The sequence below is a fragment of the Abrus precatorius genome, unplaced genomic scaffold (genome assembly GCF_003935025.1).
Source record: "Abrus precatorius isolate BTA unplaced genomic scaffold, Abrus_2018 Scaffold3, whole genome shotgun sequence".
NCBI lineage: Eukaryota > Viridiplantae > Streptophyta > Magnoliopsida > Fabales > Fabaceae > Abrus > Abrus precatorius.
In genome coordinates this window covers 29,169,259-29,181,935 of record NW_020874373.1, presented here as the reverse complement: position 1 = coordinate 29,181,935, position 12,677 = coordinate 29,169,259, and the positions used below count along the sequence as shown (strand labels likewise).

General features: G+C 34.3%; 1 protein-coding gene across 2 annotated transcripts; it reads left to right on the top strand.

Moving 5' to 3' along the window:
- The first annotated feature begins 875 nt into the window (after nucleotides 1-875).
- Nucleotides 876-9,596, top strand: LOC113860603 (calcium-dependent protein kinase 13). Of its 2 annotated transcripts, none has more exons than XM_027493027.1 (7): nucleotides 876-1,721; nucleotides 6,476-6,619; nucleotides 6,939-7,091; nucleotides 7,551-7,666; nucleotides 7,745-7,912; nucleotides 8,279-8,509; nucleotides 8,587-9,596. In XM_027493027.1, exons 1-7 carry the CDS (start codon nucleotides 1,091-1,093, stop codon nucleotides 8,734-8,736), a joined length of 1,593 nt encoding a protein of 530 aa, XP_027348828.1. In that variant the 5' UTR covers nucleotides 876-1,090; the 3' UTR covers nucleotides 8,737-9,596. The 2 variants fall into 2 exon arrangements, with proteins under 2 accessions (XP_027348828.1, XP_027348829.1); XM_027493028.1 differs by having other exon boundaries at nucleotides 950-1,721; nucleotides 7,745-7,916; nucleotides 8,283-8,509; nucleotides 8,587-9,536.
- The last annotated feature ends 3,081 nt before the right edge of the window (nucleotides 9,597-12,677 follow it).

The window sequence follows — 12,677 nt, the reverse complement described above, 5'->3', positions numbered from 1 at the left end:
CAACTTTTCTATCAAACATATGTTACAGTTTGATTAACTTTGTGTATGATATTACATTTCATAAATTTTAAAATATGAGTCATATTTTTTAAGATATTTTTGTCATAAAAATAATTTTATTAAATGACGCTGCATATTAAATGTAAGCATAATTCACCTATTTGTGAGAGATAAAAATTCCATTTATTTCAAAGTTTAGTAAAAAGGATACTAAATGTAATTGTTTTCTTAAGAAAAAATTAAACACATATCTATTATGAGAGACAAAAGATTCATTTATTTCGTGGAGGTTTGTTCTTCTGACGGTAGATGACAGATTTTTAATTTAAAATAAAAGATTATAATATTTTTAGCATACAAATCAAGATGAGTTCAATGAAAATGACTGTTTTTTTTTTTGGGAAATTGGTTGTCCACCGTGTACAAAAAGGCCCCTCAAAGTATAGTAAAATCAATTTTAAATTATTAAACATAATGTGCATATAATTAAATTTTAACAATAATATTTATAATAGAAATATGTTATAAATTGATAAAATATTTTTTTTAATGTATAAAAGAAGGGTAAGGACCCCATGATAAAAAGAAAAAAATGAATTTTATAATTTATCAGACAAATACTAAGTCATTTTACTAAACCCTATTCCACTTGAAAAATTAAACATCTAAAAATAATATTTATTATATTTTCATATTTTCAATATAAAAATAATTTTTTAATTAGTTAAAAATAGTCTGGAGTCAAAAGTAAACAATTTTTTTTATCTTAAAATGAATAAAAAATTTCTTGAAAACCCCAAAAGAAATAATTAAAAAAAATGCTAAAAACACGAGTCTCCTGGCTCCTAAAAAACCGCAACCCCAGCCGTTACCGTACGCCCTCACACACACGACACACTGATTTGCACTGTCTCACTCTTCTCCTTCTCCATCAGCACACCACCACCTTCAATTTCACACACACACTCAAAAATTGAACCCTTTCTTCCCCAACTTCTAGGGTTAGGGTTTCCACATTATCATGTGAAACCCTACAATCTCTTCTCTCCATTTCCAAACCCTCCTTCACGATCCACCCTTCCCTCCTCCGATGGGCAATTGCTGCAGATCTCCGGCCGCCGTCGCCCGCGAGGACGTCAAATCCACCTACTCCAACAACGATCACGCAAAGCGCGCCGCCGACACCGCCGGCGGCAAACACAAAGCTCCGATCACGGTGCTCGCCGGCGTGCCCAAAGAGAACATTGAAGACCGCTACCTCGTCGACCGTGAACTCGGTCGTGGAGAGTTCGGCGTCACTTATCTCTGCATAGACCGCGACACACGAGAGCTTTTGGCCTGCAAGAGCATCTCCAAACGGAAGCTCAGGACCGCCGTCGACGTCGAGGATGTGCGCCGCGAAGTTGCTATCATGCGCCACCTTCCGAAGAGCCCTAGCATCGTGTCGTTGAGGGAAGCGTGCGAAGACGACAATGCCGTTCACCTCGTCATGGAGCTCTGTGAGGGCGGTGAGCTCTTCGACCGGATCGTCGCGCGTGGACACTACACGGAGCGCGCCGCGGCTGCAGTTACGCGAACCATCGTCGAGGTCGTGCAGCTCTGCCACAAGCACGGTGTTATTCACCGTGACCTTAAGCCGGAGAATTTCTTGTTCGCTAACAAGAAGGAGAATTCGCCTCTTAAGGCTATTGATTTTGGACTCTCCATATTTTTCAAGCCAGGTCAGAAATTTGTTGTAACTTAATAAAAAATGGTTAATTGTTTAGTGGTTGTGTTGTGTGATTTTACTCTTTGATTGTGCTGCTTGTGTTTGGGATGGGTTTGATGGGTAACTACTGACTCTAGCATACTCGATAGGGTTAAAAATTTCCTATCAACGGTTTGCGTCTGATGCATAAAAGGAAAAGTAAGAGTGTTGTTGTGAAATGAAATGGATATGGAGTCTGGGTTTGATCTGGGTATTGTTTGATAATGAAGGATCAGCAAACCCTAAACTTTGCTTGTCTGTAATACCTATTGGCAAATGTAGTATCATCTCTGGTCTTTGTTGCAACTGTATTAGGAATTGGTACGCTTAGTTTAGATTACCAATAATAAAAATAGCAATAATGTGGTATTTTCCTGGCGCCATTGTATGGTTCTGTATAAGCAACGGGTAGTGTTTTGCTTCTGTTTTGATGATTACTGTTTGAATATATTTTAAGGTCATCGGTAGAGGACTTGGGCTTATACTAGAAGGACTAGTTGTTGTCATTATTAGTAGTATATAGGTGCAATAGGTTATTGTATTAGGGTAATAATACATCACATTCTATCAATAATATTCAAGGTTATTAGTTAGCTCTCTTTCTCTTGTTTACTTTTTCTAAACTTGGTATTAGAACAGTATCATCCACCATGAGGAGAGTCTTCTTTTGCTGGTGTTGAGTTCATCAAAGTACAGCCCCTTTTGAAGTGTCTATGGGCTGAATCTGTTCTCTAGTCAAAGCACGGCCACTTTTGGTGTCTCTCTTCTACTGCTACAGATTAGGTTGGGCTGATGAAGCTATCTGTGGGGCTTGGGTGATTCATGTCTGTTCTGTCAGCTGCTAGTGTTTCTAGTTTCATTGATAATTGATGGCTCTCCCCTGTGACCTTTGGGTAAGATATTGGTCTACCCTGTGCAGAATAGCTAGTTGACACCCTTTTTTTTGTGGTGTCTGTGGCACGGTGGATGGCTGGAGTTGCCATGGTGAGGAGTGAGTAGGACTTGTGACTGGCCTTGTGTTTGTTCAGAATACTTGGTTGTTGAATTGCAGTTTTGGCCTATTTGGCATGTTTGATTGTTCTTTGTTTAATTCTTTCGCCGTTTGGTGTCTGTTCTTTGCATTGCCTGTTTGCATTGAACTATACTGTTTGAGAGTTTGGAGTAACTTTGTGTAGTCTAGCTTGTAAAGTGTTTGTGGTTTGAAGACTTTGTACCATATCCATGGTAGTCAAAATCGAGCTTGATGAGAGAGGGAGTCAAAGATTGTAACATGGATTGTAAGATCCTATAAAAATTGTATGTATGCATATAAAATAGTATAAATATGAAGATGAGGGAAGAAAAAGAGAGACAGATGAGGGAAGGGAGCCACCCTCAAAACATGGACAGAGATGGATATGTGAGAAGGCCAGAAGGGAGCATCTAACAGAGAAGGAGAGAAGAAAAATGGGTTAGGTGATGTATTCTGATAAGACTATTTTATCCTTTAAAAAACTTAATACATGGTCATTTTAAAGGAAAAAAAAGGAAAAGTTAGTTTATTTTTAAAAGAGAGAAAGTCTTTTTTACCCCTAAAAAATGCTAAAAACTGCTTTGTTCTGGGGTTAGAAAAGGAAAGTTGACATTTTTACTGGAACTGTTGCGACATGCGGGGACAGAACCCACCCAGAGTAGCAGAAGATGAAGAATAAAAACAGAGAAGACAATAGAACAGTAAACCCAAAACTGAAAAGAGGTCGTGTAACAGACTAGAGGTATGGCAGCAGAACAGAGATTGCGCAGCAGAGCAGAGCAGAGTCACCAGAGCAAAATGGGGTTGTCTTGTGAAGTCAAATGAAATCACAGAGCAGAGGAAACCAAGAGGGCTAAATTGATTTTAGAGTTTCAATAGGTTTTTAGCAAACCGGGTCACAAAATGAATTGTGGTTCATTTGGTAAAATTTCAAAGTTTTTAAACATGGTGGGATCTACCGGGCTTAATGATTTTACTATTCTGCATGTCAATCCCACCTGACTCACTGTTTTTCAATCCTGCAACCGAGCTAGCATAGAGACAGTGATGAAGATAGTAAAATTGTGCAGTTTTACGAGTCAGCACACAATTTTGACTGCCATGACCATATTAAAGGACATGCCCTACTTCTACACCCCAACCTCTGCCAAATTGTGCAACTGAGGGAGGTGTGCTACCCAACTCATTGTTTTGGAGATCAATTGGGAGGTAGAGAAAGCTGCTGAGGAGAAAGGCCAAAGACTCCAAGAACTATCTCATTTGCTTGGGATGTGTGCCAAGGAGATGCTCAGAGCTTTCTGTCTATGACACTGCCATTATTTGTGATTTTGTGTGTGTGTGTGTGTGTTACGGACAAGTAGCAACAGCAATCTTCGGTCCTCATCACTTACAAGAGGCGCAGCAAATAGAATTGGAATTTATTATGTATTAATTAGTTGTTTTCAGTTATAGTTGTGTCAGTTATATGTTTGAATTAGTATTACGGTGTATGCTATTAGTAAGGAGACAGTTTCTAAGCAGTTATTTTATTTCTAAACCCACTTAAGGATCTAGTAATGGGTCTATTTGCAGAAGAGTTGATGTCTGGGTTTGTTGTTAAAACTGATTTTTTGGATTTCCTTCCTTGTTTTCCTATTGTAGAAAATGTTTAAGGGCTCGTTAGAGAGAACCCTTTGATCTCATGCACTTAATTTTTGTGAAGAAAAAACCAACCCCTCCTTCATTTTCTCAATTCTTTAAATATTCAAACTTACATCAGAAATAAAATAACTGCTTAGAAACTGTCTCCTTACTAATAGCACACACCGTAATACTAATTCAAACATATAACTGAAAACAACGAATTAATTCATAATAAATTCCAATCCTATTTGCTGCGCCTCTTGTAAGTGATGACGACCGTAGATTGTTGTTGTTACTTGTCCGTAACAGTGTGTGTGTTGGGGGGGGGGGGGAGTTACTAGTTAACTATTTTCGTTGTGGAGGTGTGTTGCAGTTTTTATTGTTTAGTTTGTTACTTGTTTCAGGCTTGATGCTTCTTAAGCCTGTTACTTGGGGAATATGTCAGGGTTATTAGTATGGGCTTGAACTTCTGCTAGTTGGACTGGTGCTTTACCTAATTAGTAGTATAAATAGATGCATTGGGTTATTGTTTTACTTTACTGTAAGTATGTAACACATTATGTCCTGTCAATAATATCCACTGTTATTATGGTAAGCCTTCTCTCCCTATCTTTCTTCTTCTCTAGCCCTAAACCTATAATTCTTAAAAGTTTTAAATTGATTAAAAGCATTTAGTACAAATCCATATGGCATACTTGTCTCATTCTGCATTAGCTATATGTCACTTTAAGAAACATTTTATTATGAGTTTTAGGATGCTGCTATTGCAACTGGAAGAAAAAGTACTGGCTCATGTTGCGGTTCAGTTACTAAGGAAAGAAAAATGCTTTCTTACCTTTGTTCCATAAACACTAGAGATCAGCAATGACAATTGGGTAAATAAAGGATTTCATTAATTTCAGTTTCAGAATGAAAGCAATCTGTCTCTTGCAATTATCCTTTTTCTCTGCAGCAAGAAATTTCTCTTCCACTAATAAGAGGACCAGACCATTCCATGCTTCCTCCATTTCCCTTTTTTTTTTCCAAACAGAATCTCTACTCAAAGCTTTTCTTCGGAGATTTGTGCAACCACCCCACTCATTGTCAGAGTACCTTTTTGAGCTTTATGTAAATGGTGATTAATGTAGGAATGTCAATCTTGTATGAATTTATGTAGCGCTGCTCCCTTTTTCTCACTCTTGTAGATTCATCAACAAAAGATGGGGAGAGGGCTTTATCGTCCCATTTTCATATTTCCCAAATAAGTGGAATTATGTTCTCTGATTTGTTAAAGGGTTTGTATGAAATTTTTGAAAGATTTCTTTGACATAAGTTAAAATAATGCTAATGTCTATGACAATAAATGGATTTTTATGGTTTTGGTTGTTTCCAAACTTGTTTTTTAGAGCACAGATTCTTTTAAGTGAATGGTACACTTTACAGGGTAAAGTGAAGTGTTAGCTGCTGGAAGGAAAACAAGAAATAGTAATAAATTGCATACACATGTATTAACAAATCATTAAAACTATGAAATCTAAGCTTTGAATTTCCAATGAGTGGTTGTAGCTTGGTTTTATCCTTAGCACTTCACTCCTCACTTAAGAGGCTCAAATCCTTTTTCTTAAAAAAAGGATTAATATATGTTATTTACACAAGTCCTCAATCATATTTCTTCTGCACTTTTGTTTTAAAATTTGTTTCAAAATTGTGTTACAAACTATAAAAGCAGATGGATATAATAGACTGTTGCAGCCCTGTTTTCATCATTTTCCTTTTGCTGAAGTTTGAAAACAGGAAACAAAATGATACTGAGGTGGCATTTTTATAATTGTAATGGGGACATGTTAATTGAAAATGAAAACAGAAAACAAACTGAGCACCATCTAAAGTAAGCCGGCTTGCTTTCTTGGGAAATGCAACCTGTCTGCTTACCCCAGTACTATTGACATTAATCTTAAGGTTAAGCATATACCATCCCTTGTAGATAGTTTTCCATTTGATTTATGGCTTGTCTTCTGTGTTTGAAGACTATATTTCAATCTTTTTCAGTGATTACTGTGTCTGACTTATTTTCCATATTGTTGTGTTTTGGCTAATTTTATAAAAATTTCCAGGTGAGAGGTTCTCAGAAATTGTTGGAAGCCCATATTATATGGCTCCGGAGGTGCTCAAGCGGAATTACGGACCAGAAATAGATATATGGAGTGCAGGAGTAATTCTCTATATCTTATTGTGTGGCGTTCCCCCTTTTTGGGCTGGTAATTACATACATAAATCCCTAAATATCCTTATGATGCACTTTTTGCATACCGATGTTTTGATATGTACATATATATGAACTTTCATGTGTACTCTGTTTTCTGTACTAATTCTTGCATGCTTGTATTTTTCGTTCTTTTTCTTTTGGTTTGAGGCTGACTCATACTAGTGCTTGTAGGCAAGGTTTTCATCTGACTAGTTTTCCCTTTTTTTCTAATTCATGTATATCATGAGTTTTGTGATTTCAAGATTGTGTATTATTACTCCATGGTCATAGGAAGTCTTTATTATCTCACCTTGATATTGATTCTAATGCAGAATCTGAGCAAGGAGTTGCACAGGCCATTCTTCGAGGGCTTATAGATTTCAAACGGGAACCTTGGCCCAGTATATCTGAAAGTGCTAAAAGTCTTGTTAGGCAAATGTTAGAACCAGACCCTAAGCTTCGGTTAACTGCCAAACAAGTTCTTGGTATGCTTTTCTCCTTCAATGTTCATTTATATTACTCTAAGGGGCTTTTTGAAATCTTGATTTAATGCTGAAAGTTTCAGCACTGAAATTATTTCTTATTGCTTGTTTTATGTCTTCTGAAGAGAATCAAGTGAAAGAAGTGCTGAAAACTGTCTTCGTTTGGGTTTTAATCACTAAATTATCTTCTTTATTTGGTGGGCTGCATTGATGATTTTTTTCTTTGAATTTTATATTTTTAAATCCTGGAAATCCTTTTTCCTTTGTAACTTTAATTTCTTGAACAGAAGCTTCAAAAGTGAAATGAAGTTTGATGTTTGAAGGAGATAGGATTATGTGTGTCCATATTTTAACAAGTTGTTCTTAGTGATTTTTATTAGATTTAGTCATTACTTGTGATAATTATGTTTATGACTTGTCAGAATGAATCATGAGGTTCGTCATATTTTTGTTGCCTTGTAGAGCATCCCTGGCTTCAAAATGCTAAGAAGGCTCCTAATGTTCCTCTTGGAGATGTTGTCAAGTCAAGGCTTAAGCAATTTTCAATGATGAACAGATTCAAAAGAAAAGCACTGAGGGTTAGTTCACTGCATCACTGGTGATAAGCAGCTAGTGCTTTTATAGTATGCCAGCTAAAATTGTACATTTGAAAACAGGTTATTGCAGATTTCTTGTCCAATGAAGAAGTTGAAGACATCAAAGATATGTTCAAGAAGATGGATATTGATAATGATGGTATTGTTTCCATTGAAGAACTAAAAGCTGGATTTCGAAACTTTGGTTCCCAACTTGCTGAGTCTGAAGTTCAGATGCTTATTGAAGCTGTGAGTATGATTAACTTTGCCTTGTTTCTCTAAATTATAGTTTCTTAACTAGACAGTTGCCACTTGCAACATCCCATGCTGCATTGTTTATTGGTCAACCAAAAACTGACATTGTTGATGTATTTATCTTTTTGGGTGCAATAATTATAATATATTTTCTATTTATCATTTTGATTGGGCTTGTTCAGTTACATCATTTTAAAATCAGTGCCTGTTTTTTGGTTTATCACATTGTTGATTTTTATTTTCATTTCCTATGCAATGTTTTCACTTGATTTTTTAAACCATAGTGTGAATGGTACTAAAAGTTAAATATTTTAGCTTCAAATTGTTGCCTTGTCTTCTAATCATTTTTGTCGGCAACAGGTAGACAACAATGGTAAGGGAACACTAGACTACGGAGAATTTGTTGCTGTTTCCCTTCATTTAAAAAGGATGGCTAATGATGAGCATCTTCGCAAGGCCTTTTCCTATTTTGACAAGGATGGGAATGGATATATTGAACCAGATGAGCTACGGAATGCCTTGATGGAAGATGGAACAGATGACTGTACAGATGTGGCAAATGATATTTTCCAAGAAGTAGACACGGACAAGGTGAATATCCGAGTTTTTTTTTTCTTTATTGTCTTGATTAGGGAATCTTACTCTCCAAAATTCTTGCACACTTACAGGATGGACGTATCAGCTATGATGAATTTGTTGCTATGATGAAAACTGGAACAGATTGGAGAAAAGCTTCTAGGCATTACTCACGTGGGAGATTCAATAGCTTGAGCTTAAAGTTGATGAAAGACGGTTCTTTAAACTTAGGAAATGAGTAGTTGTCTGTGTTTGCCTATATTCGATCTGTCTTTCCAAATAGTGTAATATTCCTCCTACATTCTGGATTTGGCTTCTTTGTGATGATTATTTGGTTCCTTGTTGGATGGGGTCCTTTTCACCTGGTGCTGTGCGAGTCACAACGGAATGGGTACGCCAAATTATACATGCACTTTGTTACTTGTGTAAAACCTGGTGCCTTGGAGCCAATGGTGTGACATGTATGATTCCACTCGTTTAACCACTCCTGCCTTCTCTTCTGGTTTGACAATGTTGAATCAAAACTGTTTAGTGCAGTCAGAATATGTTTATCAAAGTGCGAATATCTTCTAATTTGTATTCTGGACTTTTGGTCATTCTATTCTACCCACCACTGCTCCTGATATTCGCCATAAAACAGTTTTCTCCATTGTATCTAATGCCTGCTTACTCTGGGATGCTGACATTTTTGCTTGTCCAGTATCACAGTCCTGTAAGACACGGTTATTAAACACGGAACCAGTGCTATTGGTGAATTTATGGGTACATGTTGGCTACTTAATTTTGAGAACTAGCAAGTACTAAGGGGGAGGCAGGTCCATTGTATCCTAAGACTTACACTGAATGCTACTGGAAAGGTATCACATTCAAAATATTAAAAAAGATGTAAGGTGTAAAGCATGCTTTATCAATGCAACACTGATGCGTGTCATTGAAGTCTTCCCATGGCTAGTGATTAGGGCTAGCCTTGAATAGGAGCTGGAAATGGATTATCAAAAGATTTGATTCGTGGACCTTCAGATTTTCAGGTGTTTAATCCATGACAACGATATATTGTAATGGGCTTAAAAGGTTTTAACTTTAATATAAAAATATTGTTTTTTACAAGCACGATCTAGTTTTTTTTATTTTTTATTTTCCTCTATGCGCATATGCAGTTTTAAGCTTGTCATTAGGCATGCTGATACTCAATTAACACCCTTGCAAAAATAATTTAATGTATCATGCTAATTTATTTCATCAAAGTAATCTATACTGATAATTAATTTTACTATTGACAAATAGCAAAGGTGGGGATGATAGCCAGAAATACGCTTGACAAATTGGTAATGATACGTGTTTTTGTCAAATGGTTGGTAAAATGGTTGATCGTTGAGGGCTATTAATAAACGGCCTATGTTAATGCTTCTTGTCAACACAACAAATGTGTTTCCAACAAACATGAGACAGTCACTGCAGCAGATGGGTTTGCCAAAAATGGTGTATTAATTGACAGAGGACTTATGTGCCAACTTTCAAACATTCAGTTTAGCTTTGTTTGTGGGTTGGGCTATTGAAATCATTTCATTCCTTTTTCATTTTGACAAATTGATGCATTGAACTGGATTTATACTGGATGAATTGGTTGGATCACAGAGATTTATTTTACTAAGTGTATTTGTAGTTATTTTATTTATTAAAATTTTATTAGAACTTTTATCATTGTTTTATTATTTATATGATTTTAATGGTTTCTTTTATGTTTGTTTAGATGTCCTAGAACTTAGGAATTTAATAGTTTGAATGTCTAAGTGATCCAATGCTTTATACTAGCAGTTGTGGCATTTTGGCACTTCCATTTCAGATGCATAAAAGAAATTTAACTATTCTAGTATGATAGGGTCTTTGTTGACACTCATCAGTACATTTGGCAAAGATGAGAACAACAGATTTTTCATAGAGCTAAGCAAGGAGACATCCAAGCTGAGTTTTAAATTTATTATATCTTTCTATTTTTATTTTTGTTAGAGATAGACTGAATATCCTGAATTCTGGTTCCTTGTTTTGATCATAACTCTCAATTTCATTTTATCATTGCTTCAAATATGTGCTTATTACACAGTAAATTTTATAATTTGTGAGCACATTTTTTTTATTATATTCTCATTTTAGAAATTGGAATGTATGCTTGTTGATTGGACTGAACAGCTCAACTGTTGCATCCTAGGACTAAGAGTTGAATGAGTTTCTAGAGTATTTACTTGTTCTCTTACTACAATTTATCTATTGAACAATTGATAAATCGATATGTAAGATTTTAGTCTCTTTAAATAACAAGATTAAATTTGGTTTCAGTCTTCAAAATTTATTTATTTTAGTCTTTATAAATTTTGAAAATAGTTCATATTGACTATCTAATATGAATTGATATGCATCACATTATCATTAAATGTTGATAGAGATTTATTTAAAAAGAAATTATAATTTATGTGAATTAAAACTAAAACAAAACTTTGGAGAACTTGGTCATATTTATAGAACCTAAGCCACATTTAAGTCATTAGACCAATAAAATATAATAGGCCTAAAAACAAATATATTAACCATCAACGCAATAAAATTCTAAATTATTAATTGGGAATTTTTTTAATCAGTGTTTTAAAAGACACTCCCTGAAAAATTAAAAAAATTAAAAAAAATAAATTCACGTTAAAAATAATAGTTGCCGTATATTTATATAATAGTATTTTTTATAATCCTTATAAATTCTTAAATCAATATCTACTATGAATTAATTAGTAGTGATAAGAAATATTCTTTTAAACTAAATCCTTCCCACTTCCTTTTATATTTTTATATTTTTGAGGAACAAAATGTGACTAACGTGGTTACTTAATTATTGTCGGCACACGCGTTATTTGGCCACACTATCTTTATACTCTTTAAGTTGATCCTCCTCATCTTAATGGGATGTAAACTACCACATAAATTATGCGAAGTTAAAAGTAAACACCCTTTTAATCTCCATCAAAATCAAACCATTTTGTGGCTTCAAATCACACATTCTCTTACATTACTGAATCGATGCTAATATGACTTTGACTTGCAAAAAGCACCAAACAGTTTTTGCATGTGATTAACACAGACAAAACACTCCTAGTCTAAAAAGCCACTTTTGTGTTTTACCAGGTTTTCGAAGACTTGCTGAGATTTTAAGCTCCACTGAGTCAACAACTTTATATATAATTTAAATTTATTCAAACATATCATATTTTCTATAATTATTCTCATGTTAACAATAAGCTAATGTAAAATATATTGAATTCTTATAAATGTATTTGTTAAATACTTCTTCCAGTCTTTTTATAAGAAATAAAATGAATCATTTTTTTGTCCTTATTATAAAAAATAAATAATAGATTTAAGATATATTAATTATTAAAAAAATTTATATTTTTCTTTTATTAGTATCATTAAATATACAAATTAATAACTACAATATACAATATTTAATATCATATGTACTTTTAGAATAAAATTTATATTTATAAAAAATATAATTGGTTTAATTACTTTCTTTAGTTTTGTAATTTAGTCTTTTATTTCTTATAAAAAAGACTTAGAAATGGTATTAAGGGAAAGAATTTGATGATAATCTTACTTAATTCGAATAAGATTGATTCTAAAAAGATAACTATAAAATAGGGAGAAAAAAAAAAGGACAACTTAGACACATAAAAATCCTTTTGTAAACTGTTGATGGAAGATATCACGCCACATATTTTGGCACATTAGAATTGTGAGCATTTAAGAAAAGGAGAAAGAGAAGAGTCCCAAAAGGGATACCAATTTCTAACACTGACTTCAAACAAAATCATTGGTCTCTCACAGAACACTTTCTCCTGACTTTTAACATTTTTAACATACAATCCTCGTTACGTTTTGTCGGCAGCACAGTTATAAAAGGCTTGGTTGATTTAGTGGCTTTAGATTGAAGAACAGAACAATTAATGAAAGAAAAAGTGATTGATTTTATACCAATTGAATACATACCAAGGACGTCGCATTTAATTTCACTATTGAAAATAAATTCGATTTCATCTCGATTGATGAATAAATTCAGTATACATGAAATCACAAGTTAGGATTATCACAATTATAAAATATATGTTAGAGATCAAAATCAAAACTATAAAGAAGATAT